Raw genomic sequence first — 20,437 nt, forward strand, 5'->3', positions numbered from 1 at the left:
ATCTATCCATTCGCAGTCCAAATAGATAGATCACACTTGCTTACATTGAACTCCATCTGCCACAATTCTGCTCATATATTAAGTTTATCAATATTGCTGTTGGATGCTATCCTAAACATACTCCAAAAATACACTGCCTTTCTGACAGGCGCTTGTCTGCCTCTCCCAAACTATATTAAAGTTAAAATTCCCCAAACTTGGAGGGAAAATGAGATTGATACATAAAAGGCTTCAGTTGTGGAAAGTAAGATGTAAAACACAAGTAATGCGCCAAGTAAAATGCATCAAGTGTTCTTGAAGGAACTGGATCTGCATACAAAATCTTAAGAGGATTCACTTTCAGATTTACATATCCTATTAACTTAAAAAGAATAAAAACTCTTAACTAATCTGTTACTGGAGTACAGACAATATTAACACTTCCTTCTTCTAAGTATAGCCCCTAAAGGAACTACATGACAGCTGAGAATTCCACTGATACATGATAGCAGTTAATGTAATGCTGGTGCTATGACCACACAGCCTATTGTGGAAAGTAAGGAGGTCATTCTGAAAGATGGAAATTGAGATCATATTTGAACCAGGGTCACTGTAAATTGTCAGAGAGGAAAATGGGCCACTCCCTATTAGGACTCATTTAAAGGGACAGCAGGTTACACTGTGATTTGAGATGTGTGGAGAGCCTTAAGAAAGTGATATTTAAAGACATGTTTCATATTTGTTGGTAGCATTAGAGTGCTCAAACCTCCTCCATGCTGGTCTCTCCTATCTGCATAGGAATGAAACAGAAGTAATGCTCTGGATCTACCTCTACCCACCTCCATCACTGCCTTGGGTCTGTTGTAAAATAATGCCAATTAACAAAGACCCTAGGACTGCTGCATCACGGAGCCCAGTAGACTGACAACGGAAACAGGATTAGTCCCTTGTCCAACATGAAAATCCAGCCTAAAGTGTTTTATTAATCAAACTGGACTTTCTTGTTGGTTCAATGGTAAATGAAACAGTCATGCAGTCCTGCACGAGAGCAGGAGGTTTATGTTTGAAAGTTAGATTATAATAACAATACACTGTGTATTACCTACTGTATTATCAGGGCCACTAAAGTACATTGGGCAAAGACAGCAATTCCATTTGGGCAAACTGGCAAAGTGCAAGGCGGGAAATTGTTACAGGAAACATATACTATACTTAAGACAACAACTAAACTCCACTTATCCTTAGCTCCTGCATATTTAAGTGTAGGAGGTTGAGAGGTGACCTTATAGAGGTTTATAAAATCACGAGGGGCATGGAGAGGATAAATAGACAAGGTCTTTTCCCTGGGGTGGATGGGGGAATCCAGAATTAGAGGGCATAGGTTTAGGATGAGAAGGAAAAGTTTTAAAAGGGATCTAAGGATCAACTTTTTCACGCAATGGGTGGTGTGTGTATGGAATGAGCTGCCAGAGCAAATAGAGGGTCTAACTCTATCGACAAACACATCTACCAACCCCTGAGAAAAAGAACAGGAAATGACATCACCACAGGAAATGATATCACCAACCCAAAGAAACCCAAACATATAAATAGAAAGCAGGAATCATCAATAGTGCTTTGCCTGGAGGCCCACTGAAGATGTTACCCACTAGGGTGTCGAAACGTCTAGAAATGAACCTTCCAGCTCAGCGAGCAACCTACATCCAGAGGCTTTACAGTCTTTGGGGAAATGTTGCAAGATCAGAAGGAATGATTATCCACTAGGTGGGATTGAGGTTCACAAGGAAGAGGTATTAGAAATCCTGCAGTGTGTGAAAATGGATAAGACCCCTGGGCCAGATGGGATTTATCCTAGGATCCTCTGGGAAGCCAGGGAGGAGATTGCCGAGCCTTTGACATTGATCTTTAAATCATCATTGTCTACAGGAATAGTGCCAGAAGTCTGGAGGAAAGCAAGTGTGGTTCCCCTGTTCAAGAAGGGGAGTAGAGACAACCCTGGTAATTATAGACCAGTGAGCCTTACTTCAGTTGTTGGTAAAGTGTTGGAAAAGATTATAAGAGATAGGATTTATAATCATCTAGAAAAGAATAATTTTGATTAGGGATAGTCAGCACGGTTTTGTGAAGGGTAGATTATGCCTCACAAACCTTATTGAGTTCATTGAGAAGGTGACCAAACAGGTAGATGAGTAAACCGGTTGATGTGGTGTATATGGATTTCAGCAAGGCCTTCGATAAGGTTCCCCACAGTAGGCTATTGTACAAAATGCGGAGGAATGGGATTGTGGGAGAGACAGCAGTTTGGATCAGCAATTGGCCTGCTGAAAGAAGACAGAGGGTGTTGGTTGATGGGAAATGTTCATCCTAGAGTCCAGTTACCAGTGGTGTACCGCAAGGGTCGGTGTTGGGTCCACTGCTGTTCGTCATTTTTATAAATGACCTGGATGAGGGCGTAGAAGGGTGGGTTAGTAAATTTGCAGACAACACTAAGGTCGGTGGTGTTGTGGAGTTGTGGATAGTGACAAAGGATGTTGTAGGTTACAGAGAGACATAGATAAGCTGCAGAGCTGGGCTGAGAGGTGGCAAATGGAGTTTAATGCGGACAAGTGTGAGATGATTCACTTTGGTCGGAGTAACCGGAATGCAAAGTACTGGGCTAATGGTAAGATTCTTGGGAGTGTAGATGAGCAGAGAGATCTTGGTGTCCACATATACACAGATCCGTGAAAGTTGCCACCCAGGTTGACAGGATTGTTAAGAAGGCATACAGTGTTTTAGCTTTTATTAATAGAGGCATCGAGTTTCAGAACCATGAGGTTATGCTGCAGCTGTACAAAACTCTAGTGCGGCTGCATTTGGAGTATTGTGTACAGTTCTGGTCACCGCATTATAAGAAGGATGTGGAAGCTTTGGAAAGGGTGCAGAGGAGATTTACTAGGATGTTGCCTGGTATGGAAGGGAGATCCTACGAGGAAAGACTGAGGGACTTGAGGCTGTTTTCGTTAGAGAGAAGAAGGTTGAGAGGTGGCTTAATAGAGACATATAAGATAATCAGAGGGTTAGATAGTGTGGACAGGGAGAGCCGTTTTCCAAGTATGGTGATGGCGAGCACGAGGGGGCATAGCTTTAAATTGAGGGGTGATAGATATAGGACAGATGTCAGAGGTAGTTTCTTTACTCAGAGAGTAGTAAGGGTGTGGAATGCTTCACCTGCAACGGTAGTAAATTCGCCAACTTTAAGTACATTTAAGACATCATTGGACAGGCATATGGACGTACATGGAATAGTGTAGGTTAGATGGGCTTCAGATTGGTATGACAGGTGCAATATCGAGGGCCGAAGGGCCTGTACTGTGCTGTAATGTTCTATGTTCTATAATACACCATGGCTGCCATGCATGAACAGATGTGGTCAGCGAGGTCACACTGCTGAAGGAGGTTTGGATGCGGTGATAGCTGGGGACTCAGCTGGAATGGGACAAAGGCCAGAGCTGGAGATGGAGGCCAGGAGTGCTTGTGAGGGGATGGACTGCTACGGGAGAGGGGCAGAATAGGTCTGAACCATGTGCCAGCCTCTTTGGCTGAGAGTGATGGGAAGGCTGGGTGGTGATTTGGGAGCCCATGGGAGAGTGAGGGGAAAGCAGTTTGGACAAAACAAGTTATTTTATTCTGTTGTGCATTCTATTTTAAATCCAGGCACTGTCATCTTTAGTTAGGCAGCTGCTTCCTGTTGCTTGAGAATTATGTTAGCTTTCTTTCTGCTCTTTGTGTCACTGAGGAAACTCAGCCAAGATCAAATCCTCTTATGTTTTAACTAGCTATTGTATCAGTTATCTTTTAAAACTGTCATACAATCATAGAGATGTACAGCATAAAAACAGACCCTTCGGTCCAACTCATCCATGCCGACCAGATATGTCAAATCACACAATACTTTAGAATCTTCAAAAACAATACATTCCCAAATGCTTTCTGTAGAATAATTTCCAAAACACTGTTGGCACTTCAATTAGATTCTGCACTAGTAGTTTGGCAGTTTGTGGGCAAGAGTGATCAGTGGTGTGAATAGAACAGCTAAATGTTCTTATTTCTACACCTTCTACACCTTCCAAACAAGAGACCTCTACCATTTAGGCAAAGACAGCAGATGCAAGGGAATGCTAGTGCTAGCAAGTTTCCCTGTACGACACACACTATTCTCACTTGGAACCGTATGGCTATTGTTTCACTTTAGTGTCATAAGGTTTCCTCCCACAATCCAAAAATGCGCAGGTCAGGTGAATTGGCCATGCTAAATTGTCCATAGTGTTAGGTACATCAGTCAGAGGGAAATTGGTCTAGGTGGGTTACTCTTCAGTGGGTCGGTGTGGACTTGTTAGGCCAAAGGGCCTGTTTCCACACTGTATAGAATCTAATCTAATCTAATCTAATCCTGAACACCTTTCCTAACAGTAACTAGAAAAGACAGCAGCATTCAGGAATCTTCTCAAGAGCAAGAAATGTTGTTCGAGCCAGCGAAGACCATATCCTGTGGTGTTCTGTATATTTTCTCAAAAAACTAGCTAACTCATTCTGTAAGAAACTGTGGATATTAGGAAGGGTCAGAATTAAGTTTTGCTATAATGTATGACTTCTAAAATGTAACTGCTGAAAATCAATGCCTGGATTCACAAATGCAGCTTAGAGGCATCATTGGTAATAACATATTCAACTCAGCTCTCAATTTTAAGGAAGAGGGAAAAAAAAGTGGGTTGAGGGAGAAATTGTTTTCCTTGTTAAAATGGTCAATTTTCCCCGATGATCTTCTAAACTTTATACTTCTTGTTTAAAAACCCAAATATGTAACACAGACAGCAAACAGCTCCTCACCCGCACTCTGTAAAAGGTGTTTTCAACAGAAGATGAGCCATCGGACTTGCACTCTAGTATCATATTATCTGTCTCCTTCAATATCTTGGGCCGATACAGAAATTCCACATTTTCGGTTGGATCTGGTGGAGGAGTCAAAATAGAAAGATTTGGTATTGTGAAGTAGACAGAAGAACTGATGCTGACATTGCTCATAAGTCTCACTGCTGTAAAGCAGTTAAAGAAATATTGTGCATGCATTATTAAAATAATGACATAAAAAAACCCTCCAAATGTAGTGGGGGATCAAGAGGCTGATGAGAATATAGCTATTATTGATGCATGGTTAGAAGGAGACTGAAGTTAAATATTCAGGATACATAATCTTTTGAAAGTACAAGCAGGAAGGAAAGGCTGGTGGGGTGGCTTAATACAAGATGGAATTAGTGTGTTAGCCAGAAATAATCTTGGATCAGAAGATGTAGAATTCATATGGGTAGAAATAAAAAATAACGAGGGAAATACAACACTACTGAAAATAGATTATAGCCCCTTAACAGTAGCTGTTCTTTATGATAGAAAGTAAATACTGAGGTCATATAAAAAGGCAGTAAATTAATTATAGATGATTTAATCTTCATGTAGGTGGGGAAAAATCAAATTGACAGAGGTAACCACAAAGAAGAACACATAGAATGTATTCTGGAAAGTGTCCTAGAATATATTGTGGATCAAACCAAGGAGTAGGCTATTTTGGATCTGACAATGTGTAATGAGACAAAGTTAATAATCAATCTCAGAAAAAATGATTGCCTAGGTTACAATGACCACAAAATAGTTGATTTAGCATTCAATTTGAGAGTGAGAAATGTGGATTGGAAACAGCTATTTGAAACTTTTATAAGGGCAATTACAGGGGAATGAGAGCAGAGTTGGTGGAAGCGATCTGGGAAAGGAGTTTAACAGAAAGGAGGGTTGGTGAACAATGGCAGACATTTTTTATAAAAAGTTCATAACTTTTAACAAAGGCATATCCTAGTAAGGACTAAAGATTCTTGGAAGGGGATAACTGAACCATATTTAACCAGTGAAGGTAGGGATAGTACAAAATTGAAGGAAAAGCATCCAAAGTGGCAGAGGGTAAAAGGTAAATCAGAGGATTGGGAAAGTTTTAAAAGTCGACAAAAGATGACCAAAGGGAGAAAGAGCAATTGCTTGTAAACTAAAAACAAATACTAAGAGCTTCTGTAAGTATGCAAGAAGAAAGGGACAGAGGCATAAAAAAACCTAGGCCCCTTAGAAAATGAAGCGAGAAAATAATAATGGAGAGCCAGAAAATTACAGAAAAGTTAAACAAATACTTTGCAACAGTCTTCATGATAAAAGGATACTAATACCCTTACAAAAATACTAAATAATCAAGGCGCTAAAAGGAGTGGGTAGGGTGGGGGAAGAGGCGGAAATAAACACAATAAACATCACCAAAGCATAAGTATTTGGGGAACGAATGGATCCAACAATTGATCAGCACCCTGAACCTAATGGATTACATCCTTGGAATTTAAAGACAATAGCTACAGAATAGCAGATGCACTGATAATAACCTTCCATGCATCCTTAGATTTCGGGAAAGAAAATCCCAGAGAACTGGAAACTATAACACATTTATTCAAAAAGGGAGACCAAAAAAACCAGGTAACTCTGGGCAAGGTAACTTAACATGTCATTGGGAACATATTAGATCTTTTAGAAAGGATGTAATAGCAGAGCATTTAGAAAAACAAATGAATCGAGTAGAGTTTATATTGCTTCATGAAGATGAAACTATGCCTGGCCAATTTATTATACTTCTTTAGGGATGTAACAAACTGGGTAAATAAAGGGGAACCAGTGAACGTAATATATTTACATTTCCATATGTTAAATTAATAAGAGACTGCACATAAAGCTACTTAATAAGGGACCATGGTGTTGGGAAATTATACTTGTATGGATAGAGAATGGGCCAAATAATAGAAGATAGATAGTTGGGATAAAGGATGCATTTTTAAGATGGCAACCAGAACCAGGTGAGTGCCTCAGTAAACAGTGCTGGGTTACAATTATCGATGGTGCGGTGTGTGTGTGTGTGTGTGTGTGTGTGTGTGTGTGTGTGTGTGTGTGTGTATATATATATACAATATATTAATGACTTGGATAAGAAGAAAACATTGTTGTCTGTTTTAAATAGGTGATCCCTTACTTTCAGAGAACACTTTCTGATCCTAGAATGTCTCACAATGAGAAACAACCTCGCCACTTCTACACCAGCAAGTCCTCCAAGAATCTTAGATGTTTTCATAGGATCCCCTTTCATTCTAGGAGGAGCTTACTTTTCATATGCCAGTGTTAAAAATGTTAGTTTGCTCAGGTATGTTGTCAAAGCAGCAAGAGTACAGCAACAACACAATCAGAGATCATCAGCTACTCATGTACTGCAGTCCGCCAAAACATATACAAGAACATCTCCCCAGACTTCAGCCTCATCGTACTGTCCGTCTGGGTATTCCTCTTTGTATTTTAACACCAGCTTTTGTGATGAATCCGAAGACATTGAAGCAAGCAAGTCATGCATCCAGTCATAGTCTTGTTGAGGGGAAGCAGAAATCAAACTTCTGGTGACATTGTTCCAGTTACAAGAGCTTCACAGTGGAGGGTACAATTGATGGTGTGAATGTTAGGATTTTGCTCTTTCACCTTACTGACAAACCCTTGGACTTTCTCCTGATGGGTGCTGCTCCATCAGTGCAAATACTCCAACACGTGGCCCACGTTTGCTTACCCTCAAGCAGCTGTTACTCAAAATACTTCTTCACCAGTCGCATGCCTTGGTAGCTCCTTACAAAAGAAAAATTCCCTTGAATGGAATTCCCATCAACACACTGAACACTGGCCAGCAGCTTGCAGGGTCTGCGTATACCTGTGGAGTCGGCAATCTGCAAAGTAAACTTCTAACTAGTAGCTAGCTTCTCTTAAAGCACCTTCTTGATATCAGCTGACATTGTCGATTCATTGTTTAACTATATTATCAGAGAGTGGAATTTTGACAATCTCTTTTGCAGCATCAGTTCTTCACATCACACTTATGGTTTTTTTTTACATGCAGGCATGATTAATGTTTCAACAATAATATAGGGCCGCTTTGAAGACAGCTTGGTAACTCGTCTCTAGAGCCTAATCTGATAACTGCACACACTCCAGATGTTGGGTGCACATGACATTTTGTTCTCTTAAGGTTTTGAGGCAGGTGTTTGTTTGCAAGAGATTGTCTGTAATTGGTACGTTAACTTTGTAACAGCACGATAGGGAGGAGCCGATGTTGGACTGGGGTGGACAAAGTTAAAAATCACACAACACCAGCTTATAGTCCAACTGGTCTCTTTGAAAGCCCCAGCTTTTGGAGCACTGCTCCTTCAGCAGGTGTTTGTCTTGACAACCACCTGATGAAGGAGCAACACTCCAAAAGTTAGTGCTTCCAAATAAACCTGTTGGACTATAATCTGGTGTTGTGTGATTTTTAAATTTGTACTAGCACAGAATTTGCCAACTTCTCTCTGTAGTTGCAACATTCAAGTAAGAGGCAAGCAGCATCTCAGTCTATGAATATCCAAAGGCCAGATAGCTCTCATTGTCCTGACTCTGAATTGTTCTTGCTCTTTTATCTTTGGCTTCAGATGTTTCATTCTTTGGAAATGAATTGCCTCTTTTGACAAGAAACATTCCTATTTCTTCTCAGAATCTATTCTTAGATTTTGATTGGTGGCTTAACTAAAAAAAAATCCCAAAATATTTACCTTAAAGTCTTTGCTAACATGGATATGTATCCGGGTAGGCAGGTCAGTTCAACGGTTGTTTCAATAAGCAGGCTGCATTGTGAGCAATTTCCTACTTCCACATCTACACGGAGCGGCACTGCTTCCCAAGAATGTCGAGGCACATTTCTCGCCATGCTGCAGCACACTGGTTGAAAACGTCTGAAATAAATGAACCTTCACTCTCTTGCAGAATCTGTTCTGCTCAGTCTACCCATAGGAAAAACCTCCAAATGTTCGACTACAGAAGACATTATAGCAGACAAATTCTGACTTCCAGCTTTGAACCCCTTCTCTCTGAAAGGGAATCTTCAAGCAGTTAAGAGGCCCATATCAATATGAGACTGATGTTACTCTTATCTTTACCAGCATATTTTGTCCATATGTATTTCAATCTTTGCACCTGCACTTTACTTAATAACTATCACTTCTTTAGTTAGTAAATTTCAGCAATTGTGTAATAAACTACTCTTCAACTTTGCTTAAAATTAAAGCTTTCTTGCTGATTATTTTTAAATAGAATCATAGAATCATCATGGAAGAATACAGGCGGTACATTGGTTCAGTGGTTAGCACTGCAGCCTCACAGAGCCAGGGACCTGGTTCAATACCAGCCTCGGGCGACTGTGTGGAGTTTGCATGTTCTCCCAGTGTCTGTGTGGGTTTCCTCTAAGAGCTCTGGATCCCCCCCACACAATCCAAAGATGTGCCGGATAGGTGCATTAGTCAGGGGTAAAATATAGGGTAATAGGGTAGGGGTCAGGGTGGGTTACTCCTCGGAGGGTTGGTATGGACTTGTTGAGCCAAAGGGCAAGTTTGCACACTGTAGGGATTCTATGATTCTAATAATAGAATCTTAGTGGTGGTATGATGCTTCACTGTGCCTGGGACCCAGGTTCAATTCCAACCTTGGATGACTTTGAGGTTTGCACGTCTCCCCATGTCTGCGTGTGTTTCTAATGAGTGCTCTGGATTCATCCCATGGTCCAAAAATGTGCAGGTTAGGTGGATTGGCCATGGGAACTGTGGGGTCATGGGTACAGGGTAGAGGGCTGCATCTGGGTGGGTTGATCTTCAGACTGTTGGCACAGACTCGATGGGCTGAATAGCCTCTTTCACTCTCTAGGGATTCTATGATTGTAAATTGGAATACTTGAGACACTAAAAGAGGGGGGACAAACTATACAATTCACAATTTGTGGTCTACTTTGCACATATGCTTCAGATAGTCACGATATTATTAAATGATGGAGCATTCCTAAGCAGCAGTAAGGCCTATTCCTGCTTCTATTTACAGAGTGAGAGAGTCATACAGCACAGAAACAGACCCTTTAGTTCAACCAATCCAAGACAAATGTCATCCTAACTAAATTAGTCCCACCTACCTGCCCCTGCGCATAACTCTCCAAACCTTGCCTATTCATGTATCCAGGAGAACGTGAGGACTGCAGATGCTGGAGATCAGAGTCAAGAATGTGGTGCTGGAAAAGCACAGCTGGTCAGGCAGCATCTGAGGAGCAGGAGAATCGATGTTTCGGGCATAAGCCCTTCATCAGGAAAGGCTCCTGATGAAGGGCTTATGCCCAAAATATTGATTCTCCTGCTCCTCATATGCTGCCTGACCTGCTCTGCTTTTCCAGCACCACACTCACTATTCATGTATCCATCCAAATGTCTTTTAAACATTATACTTGTACCTGCAGCCACCACTTCCTCAGGAAGTTCACTCCACACGTGAACCACCCTCTAAATAAAATTTGCCTCTTATGTCTTTTTGAAATCTCTCTCCTCTCAATGAACCATAAAAACTCACGACAAATGAGGATTCATATTTTTGAAAGATATCCCTTCTTGCAGTTGGCATAAAGTTTATTTATTTACTCATTGAAGTTAGATCAAGTCATAAAATTGACGGTATTGCCTCAAACTCATGAAGCGTGCTTCTTTACTCCCAACTTAAAAATGATGGATGGCTTCAGACGAATTTCAATGTGTTAATCTTTGGAACGCTGTGATCCTATTGTCACATGGTTGTAAAAACAAAATATAATCTGTAGTTATTCCTGCACATCTCTGCCAATGTCAGAAATGTCCCTTGTGGGTCTTATCTTTACATCTGTACCCATAAAGATCAGCCTAGCTCTACAAACAGTAACAATGACATAATTATGTGATACTGATATAGCAGTCAATTCAAGTTTACAAAGACTGTCATATCTCTTGGTCCAAACTGGGAGGAAGTACAAATGAAATCTTTAGGACCTGTCCAATAATGTAGATTTTCTCCAACATTTTGTCTATGAGCCTTCCTGCCAAGGACTTGGCTGAGCCGGAAATAAAGGTATCAGGGCCCTAGCCAGCATCCTCATACCCAGTTGAAAGCTGCCCTACCATTAAACTCACCATTGGAGAGAGAGTTAAGTTTTGTCCCTCAATTTTCTAATTAACTTTATGGTCCCTTGCCCTTAAAGGAAAGAGGGACGCTTGTAAAATGCAGCATGTAGCCTGCACTCATCCCTGCTGGTTCTCCTATTTTATTGTGGCTGGTGCCAATATCATAGAGTTACAGAGGTCTACCAGTCAAAAACCACCACCTACCTATTCTAATCCCATTTTCTAGCACCTGCCCCATAGCCTTGCATTCCTTGGCATTGCAAGTGTACATCAAAATTAATTCTTAAATGTTATGAAGGTTTCTGCCTCTACAATCCAGATGGTAATGAGAGTTCAAGATTCCCACCTTTTTTCTGGCACTCAAGGGAGGCTTATTACTAATACTCACAAAGGGGGCAAATGACTGAAAATCCAACAGTTGTCGAAATCACACAAAATGCCTGAGGAGCTGCATCCATGATACCCATATGTCCTTACCATGATAGCAATGGAATACCAGAAATCTGAAACAATTGACCAGTATAAAATATTTAATAGTGTCTTTTACAGAAATGGATAAAGAACATTTGAGGTGTTGTGAATATTCTATAACAGTTGTAGAATGTCCTACTCACTGTCCACCTGCAAATTCCTGCATGTCTGATGAGTCGAATTGTAGAGCCACATTTCCAACCACACATTTTGCACATGTTTCTAGAAGGTGGAACTGGTCTTTTGTCCCAAGAATACTAGCATTCCTTTATCAAGTTCCCTTTCTGCATATCCTTCTGCTGATGGGTGTTCTTGAAGAATTGTGACCCTTCATACAGAAGGCTCCATCAACTCAGTTTCTTGAGCAAGGGTTTCCCAGACATTAATGCCAGTTTGTATTTCTTGAGGGAAATCTTCAGTGAGTCTTTGAAGGATTTCCTTTGTCCTCCTCTTATTCAAATTGCCTTCCTTGAGCTGGGCGAAGAAGATTTGCTTTGGCAGTGGCAACTTGGGCATCCCTAGTGTGTGGCCAGCCCAATGGGATTGGTTTCAGATGATTATGGCCTTGATGCTGGTGCTATTGGGTCCTTTGAGGACACTGATGTTAGTATGGCTGTTCTTCTAGATGATGTGGAGAATCCATCTCAGTGTTGATGGTACTTCTCCAGGACCTGGAGGTGGTGTTTATACATCATCCAAGTTTCAGAGCTGTATAGCAGAGTCGGGAAGATGACTGCCTTATACACAAGATCTTGGTGTCAATATGTATATCGCAATTGTCGAAGACATCTTTAGGCATCTGAAGGTAGCGCTCATTGGCTGGAGGCACTGTTCACATCGATGTCAATCTTTGAGAGGTGGTTCCCCAGAAAATGTTCCTTATTTGGGAGGATGTTTTCATTGACCTTAATAAAGGGTAGGTCAGAGCTTTCCCTTGAATCGGTTAGTAAAGGACTTGAGTCTTCTTGAGGTTGAGCTGAGGTCAATATTTTGGTATGTTTCCATAAAGGCATTACAACAACACTTGAAGATTCTCTTCTGAGAAAGCAGAGATGACATTATCAACCACATCGTGAATTTCATGAGCAACATCAGTGTCATTTTGTTCTTGGGATTTGAGTTTTCCATCCATCCTGTAGATAATGTCCACACCACTGGGAAACACCCTACTACTATGAGTTTTAAAACTCATCCTTTCCAAAACAGGGAAAAGAATGCAGAGAATAAAAGACATCAGTCTACCTGTCACACACAGGTGAATCATCATCTACACACTGTTTGCATTGTTAAAAGTTTGGGCCAGTCTGCCAATTTCTGTTATGATCTGGCTAGAGACGAGAAATTTTCTTTCAAAGTGAGAAAAGCAACAAGGGAACTTGCGAAAGGAATGAAGCTACAAAGCTCCACACTTTGAGCAAACAGGAATGAACTTTACTATACGATGTTAGAACAGTAATATAACCTACAATTCATCAATAACAGCTTTCTTACACCGAGAATTAACATGTGGTTAATATAGAGGTCTGGGGCCGAACACTCCACAGAGCTCATGAAACAACAAGTGTGATCAGGACAGATTCCATAGGTTTCATGGTGGGTCATCAAATGTCATTAAACTCAACAAAGGATCACAACTTTTCACTTGTGTCATCTGGCCTCAAAATTCCATCTTAACAACCACTCCATCACTGATTGCCTCAATGACTGCTCCCGTTCTAGTTGGTCACCCTCACTTCCTGGGTATGCAGTCACCTGAATTTAAAACTGCACTTGAGTACTTACTTTCAGGCACAATTTCAGAACAGCACTCTGGCACTGCTTTGCATTTTACCAAGCTCTAATCTTGCTCCACTGTATGAAGCATATGAAAACAAAAGAATACTGGGAATCACAGCGGGTCAGGCAGTATCCACAGAGAGAGAACTCCTACACAAAGCAGATATTGTGGGCTTTTCAACATCCACTCTCAGTTGCATTAATGCTCACAGGCTTCTTCTGACCCCTTCAAAGCTTCCTCGAACACAGAGCCAGTGAGCTTTGTACTTTCTCCATTCCCAGGACTTATCTGAATCTTGACTCTAATACTTGGCTGCCTACTAATTCTAGAATTTCACCTCAATTCAAACAGCACGAGCCATCTAATTGCACGGCTAACTGCAGCACTCCAACATGTCGTCCACTTCCGACGCTTTCTCCAACTACTTGTAACCATTTGAAATCCTCCTCAGTGACCTCAAACTGTCCCAAGACACCTTTGGAAAACCTTGCAACAGATCCCAGCCCCATGGCTGGGCAAATTTGAACATTGCTATCTAGTAACACATGGAACTGCTCCAAAAATGTTAGTAATCGTTAACTGCAAAGGATACAAAGAGAGAATTTCATCAACTGCATATGCTATGATAGTTAGATCATTTCAGTTATTTATTTCAGGCTATATACATCTGTATCTACAGTAGTAAATGGGAGTTGAAGCCTCGAGATAAGGCTTCTTCATCTCAAGGAAGATTTTACTTCTGCCATAGTTTATAGAGTTCAAATCAAGTCTTATACATGGAACAGTGGCATTGTCAGGTAGGCCCATGTAATATCCGAGGTAAAAACAATGACTGCAGATGCTGGAAACCAGATTCTGGATTAGTGGTGCTGGAAGAGCACAGCAGTTCAGGCAGCATCCAAGTAGCTTCGAAATCAACGTTTCGGGCAAAAGCAAGGGCTTTTGCCCAAAACGTCAATTTCGAAGCTACTTGGATGCTGCCTGAACTGCTGTGTTCTTCCAGCACCACTAATCCATGCAATAACCCCCTGGTTTCCAGTTAAAATCTGCTTTGCAACACTTGAATACTCACAGGATATTTGTATGTCAATCTTAATAGACTTCTTCATTTTCTCTACTCCTGTCGGCATCCTGTAGTTTACCTCACAGTAAAATTTAGAATCTTTGTCCTTCTTCTCAGGCAGATAATAAAGTGTACTGGCAATGGTATAAAGTCCACTGGGCTCCTTTGTGGCCTGAGGAATCATATACATCTCTAAAGAAAACATAAAAGCAGAGAAAACAACAATGAGCAGTGAAACCTGCTGGGAGGTGGAGAGCACACCAACAGGTAGATGTAATATATTTGGATTTTCAAAAGTTACTCAATAAGGTACCACACAAAATACTGTATTAATACACAAGATATTGCACATTACCACAGATGGAGGATTGATTAGCAGACAGTAGGAATAAACAAGGTATTTTCAGGATGGCAGGCTGTAATAAACCGTTTCAAGGATCAGTGTTAGGGTCTCTGCTGTTTGCAATTACATTAAATATTTAGGCAAAGAGATCAAGACTAATATTTCAACATTTACCGACAACACACCATGAGGTGGGAATGTAAACTGTGAAGACAACAGAGAACATTGAACATTACAGGGCAGTACAGGCCCTTCGGCCCTTGATGTTGCACCGACTTGTGGAACCAATCTGAAGCACATCTAACCTGCACTATTCCATTGTCATCCATACATTTGGATAAACATGACCATTCAAATACCCTTAAAGTTGGTGAGTCTACTACTTTTGCATGCAGTGCTTTCCATGCCCCTACTATTCTCTGAGTAAACATCTGTCCTATACCTATCACTCCTCAATTTAAAGCTATGTTCCCTCGGGCTAGCCATCACCATCTGAGGAAAAGGCTCTCACTGTCCATCCTATCTAACCCTCTCATTATTTTGTATGTCTCAATTAAGTCACCTCTCAACCTTCTAACAAAAACAGTCTCAAATCCCTCAGCCTTTCCTCATAAGACCTTCCCTCCATACCAGGCAACATCCTGGTAAATCTCATCTGAACCCTCTCCAAAGTTTCCACATCCTTCCTATAATGCGGTGACCAGAACTGTGCTCAATACCCCAAGTGCGGCCACACCAGAGTTTTGTACAGCTCAGCATGATGTCCTGGTTCTGAAACTCAATCCCTCCAGCAATAAAAGCTAACACACCGTATGCTGTCTTAACCCTATCAACCTGGGTGGCAACTTTCAAGGATCTATGTACCTGGGCACCAAGATCTCTCTGCTCATCTACACGACCAAGGATCATACCATTAGCTCAGTACTCTTTATTCCTGTTGCTCCTTCCAAAGTGAATCCCCTCACACTATTCCGCATTAAACTCTATTTGCCACCTCTCAGCCCAGCTCTGCAGCTAATCTATGTCCCTCTGCAATCTACAACATCCTTCAGCACTATCCACAACCCTTAGTGTTACCCGCAAATTTACTAAACCATCCTTCTACACCCTTATCCAACTCATTTATAAAAATGACAAACAGGAATGGCCCCAAAACAGATCCAATTTCTGATCCAAATCGCTAAGTCCATCATCAATCCCATGCCTCCATATTTTGTGTAATTGCCTACCATGGGGAACCTTATCAAATGCCTTTCTGAAATTCATATGCACCACATCAACTGCTTCACCCTAATCCACCTGTTTGGTCACTGTCTTAAAGAACCTAATAAGGTTTGTGAGGCACGACCTACCCTTCACAAAACCATGTTGACTATCCCTAATCAAATTAGTCCTCTCTAATGATTATAAATCTTATTTCTTCTAACCTTTTCCAACACTTTACCCACAACCGAAGTAAGGCTCACAGGCCTATAATTTCCAGGGTTGTCTCTACTCCCCTTCTTGAACAAGGGAACAACATTTGCTATCCTCTAGTCTTCTGGCACTACTCCTGTAGGCAATGACTACATAAAGATCAAAGCCGATGGCTCTGCAATCTCCTCCCTGGCTTCCCAGAGAATCCTAGGATAAATCCCATCCGGCCCAGGGAACTTATCTATTTTCACACTTTCCAAAATCTGTAACACCTCCTCCTTGCGAACCTCAATCCCATCTAGTCCAGTAGCCTGTATCTCCGTATTCTCCTTGACAACATTTTCTTTTTTCAGTGTGAATACTGATGAAAAATATTCATATATCACTTCCCCCAATCTCCTCGGACTCCACACATGACTTCCCACTACTGTCCTTGATTGGCCCTAATCTTTCTCTAGTCATTCTTTTATTCCTGATAAACCTGTAGAAAGCTTTAGGGTTTTCCTTGATCCTATCTGCCAACAAATTCTCATGTCCCCTCCTGGCTCTTCTTAGCTCTCTCTTTAGGTCTTTTCTGGTTATCTTGTAACTCTCAAGTGCCCTAACTGATCCTTCATGTCTCATCTTAACATAAACCTTCTTCTTCCTCTTGACAAAAGATTCAACTTCTTTAATAAACCATGGCTCCCTCGCTCAACCACTGCCTCCCTGCCTGACAGGTCCATACTTATCAAGGACACGCAGTAGCTGTTCCTTGAATAAGCTTCACATTTCAATTTTCCCCATCCCCTGCAGTTTCCTTCCCCATCCAATGCATGCTAAATCTTGCCTAATCACATAATTGTCTTTCCCCCAGCTATAACTCTTGTCCTGCGGTATATACCTATCCTTTACCATCACTAACGTAAACATAACCGAATTGTGGTCACTATCACCACAGTGTTCAATTCCCTCCAAATCTAACACCTGGCCGGGTTCATTCCCCAGTACCAAATCCATTGTGGCCTCGCCTCTTGTTGGCCTGTCAACATACTGTGTCAGGAAACCCTCTTGCACACATTGGACAAAAGCTGACCCATCTAAAGTACTTGAGCTATCATATTTCCAGTCAATATTTGGAAAGTTAAAGCCCCATAACAACTACCCTGTTACTCTCACTCCTATCCAGAATCATCTTTGCTATCCTTTCCTCTACATCGCTGGAACTATTTGGAGGCCGATAGAAAACTTCCAATAGGGTGACCTCTCTGTTCCTGTTTCTAACCTCAGCCTATACTACCTTAGTAGACGAGTCCTCAAATGTCCTTTCTGCTACCGTAATACCGTCCTTGACTAACAATGCCACAACACCCCCTCTTTTACCATCTTCTCTGTTCTTACTGAAACATCTAAATTCCAGAACCTGCAACAACCATTCCTGTCCCTGCTCTATCCATGTCTCTGAAATGGCCACAACATCGAAGTCCCAGATACCAATTCATGCTGCAAGTTCACCCACCTTATTCTGGATGCTCCTGGCATTGAAGTAGCAACACTTCAAACCAACTTCCTGCTTGCCAGTGAACTCTTGCAACCTTGAAACCATATTTCTGACCTCACTACTCTCAACCTTCTGGCTACTGGAGCTACAATTCAGGTTCCCATTCCCCTGCTGAATTAGCTTAAACCCTCCCGAAGAGTATTAGCAAATATTTTCCCCAGGATAGTGGTACCCCTCTGGTTCAGGTGTAGACCATCCTGTTACAGAGGTCGCACCTACCCTAGAATGAGTCCAATTATCCAGGAATCTGAAACCCTCCCTCCTGCACAATCCCTGTAGCATGTCTAACTCCTCTCTCTCCCTATTCCTCGCCTCACTAGCACATGGCACGGGCAACAGAGAGTCATAGAGTCACAGAGTTGTACAGCATGGAAACAGACCCTTCGGTCCAACCCGTCCATGCTGACCAGATATCCAAACCCAATCTAGTCCCACCTGCCAGCACCTGGCCCATATCCCTCCAAACCCTTCCTATTCATATACCCATCCAAATGCCTCTTAAATGTTGCAATTGTACCAGCCTCCACCACTTCCTCTGGCAGCTCATTCTGTGTGAAAGAGTTGCCCGGTAGGTCCCTTTTATATCTTTCCCCTCTCACCCTAAACCTATGCCCTCTAGTTCTGGACTCCCCGACCCCAGGGAAAAGACTTTGTCTATTTACCCTATCCACGTCCCTCATAATTTTGTAAACCTCTATAAGGTCACCCCTCAGCCTCCAACACTCCAGGGAAAACAGTCCCAGCCTGTTCAGCCTCTCCCTGTAGCTCAGATTCTCCAACCCTGCCAACATCCTTGTAAATCTTTTCTGAACCCTTTCAAGTTTCACAACATCTTTCCAATAGGAAGGAGACCAGAATTGCACGCAATATTCCAACAGTGGCCTAACCATTGTCCTGTATAGCCGCAACATGACCTCCCACCTCCTGTACTCAATACTCTGACCAATGAAAAAAAACATACCAAACACCACCTTCACTATCCTATCTACCTGTGACTCCACTTTCAAGGAGCAATGAACCTGCACTCCAAGGTCTCTTTGTTCAGCAACACTCCCTAGGACCTTACCATTAAGTATATAAGTCCTGCTAAGATTTGCCTTCCCAAGATACAACACCTCACATTAATCTGAACTGAACTTCACCTGCCACTTCTCAGCCCATTGGCCCATCTGGTCAAGATCCTGTTGTAATCTGAGGTAACCTTCTTCGCTGTCTGCTACTATTCCAATTTTGGTGACATCTGCAAACTTACTAACTGTACCTCTTATGCTCGCATCCAAATCATTTATGTAAATGACAGAAAGTAGAGGACCCAGCACCGATCCTTGTGGCACTCCACTGGTCACAGGCCTCCAGTCTGAAAAACAACCCTCCACCACCACCACCACCACCATCTTCTGTAACTAAACTAACTAAATGGCTAGTTCTCCCTGTATTCCATGAGATCTAACCTTGCTAACCAGTCTCCCATGGGGATCCTTGTCGAATATAGATCACATCTATGCTCTGCCCTCATCAATCCTCTTTGTTACTTCCTCAAAAAACTCAATCAATCAAGTTTGTGAGACATGATTTCCCACGCACCAAGCCATGTTGACTATCCCTAATCAGTCCTTGCCTTTCCAAATACATGTACATTCTGTCCCTCAGGATTCCCTCCAACAATGTGCCCACCACCGAGGTCAGGCTCACCGGTCTATAGTTCCCTGGCTTGTCCTTACCGCCCTTCTTAAACAGTGGCACCACGTTTGCCAATCTCCAGTCTTCTGGCACCTCACCTGTGACTTTCGATGATACAAATATCTCAGCAAGAGGCCCAGCAATCACTTCTCTGGCTTCCCACAGAGTTCTCGGGTACACCTGATCAGGTCCTGGGGATTTATTCACCTTTAACCGTTTCAAGACATTTAGCACTTCCTTCTCTGTAATATGGACATTTTGCAAGATGTCACCATCTATATCTTCCATATGCTTTTCCACAGTAAATACTGATGCAAAATACTCACTTAGTATCTTCCCCATTTTCTGCCACTCCACACAAAGGCCGCCTTGCTGATCTTTGAACCAGAGCTAACAAGTCTGTTATGGCATTAAGCTTCCTTCCTAGCTCCCTGAATTTCTACCCTAAATCCCCATCACTTTTCCTCCCTATGTCTTTAGTACTTATGTGGACCACAACTTGGGGCTGCTCCCCACCACCTCACCCCCCCCCCTCTCAAGGATCCCGAAAACATGATCAGAGACATGCTATGAAGAGATAGACAGATTAAATGAGCTAGCAACAAAGTGATAGATACATAATACACAACAAAGAATACAGGAATTTAGCTCACAGATACAGCAAACTATTGAGAGACATGTGCTGGTCTTTAGTGAAAGGCGGAATTATAAGGAGGTCTTGTTACAGTTTCCTATGGTTTTAGTGAGACTACACCTGTTTGTGTGTTTTCGATCTCTGTATGTAAGCAAGGACAGTTGGTGAACTCTGCCCCCCATTTTGATTACTTTTCCCTGAGAGCCAATCTTAATCTTGTTTTTCAAATATTTACTTTCAGACAGAGTTGTTCATTATTCTGCTAGCTGTGCACACTTTGGAAACAGACTTTGTTCCTTTACTAAACCGCGACTACTTCTTTTGCTTTTGATTCATAACATTTGTCATTTTATCTCTTCCATCCACAACGTGATACCAAATTTTCTCCTCTTTAATTCCCTTACCCCCTTTCAGTAGCAGGAATTCCATCATGTTTATACC

The 20,437-nt window shown here is 41.8% G+C and overlaps 1 protein-coding gene across 5 annotated transcripts in view; it reads right to left on the minus strand.

Moving 5' to 3' along the window:
• LOC140494250 (cell surface glycoprotein MUC18-like) overlaps positions 1-20,437 on the minus strand; it is a 200,824-nt gene that overhangs the window by 45,403 nt on the left and 134,984 nt on the right. For all 5 annotated transcript variants that reach the window (XM_072593494.1, XM_072593491.1, XM_072593493.1 and 2 more), the window contains exons 6-7: positions 14,393-14,575; positions 4,849-4,970 (exon numbers count right to left, since the gene is read on the minus strand). In XM_072593494.1, coding sequence (XP_072449595.1) covers positions 4,849-4,970; positions 14,393-14,575 — 305 coding nt within the window. The remainder of the gene's footprint in view (positions 1-4,848; positions 4,971-14,392; positions 14,576-20,437) is intronic.

This window comes from Chiloscyllium punctatum, chromosome 23 (assembly GCF_047496795.1).
Source record: "Chiloscyllium punctatum isolate Juve2018m chromosome 23, sChiPun1.3, whole genome shotgun sequence".
NCBI classification, from domain to species: Eukaryota; Metazoa; Chordata; class Chondrichthyes; order Orectolobiformes; family Hemiscylliidae; genus Chiloscyllium; species Chiloscyllium punctatum.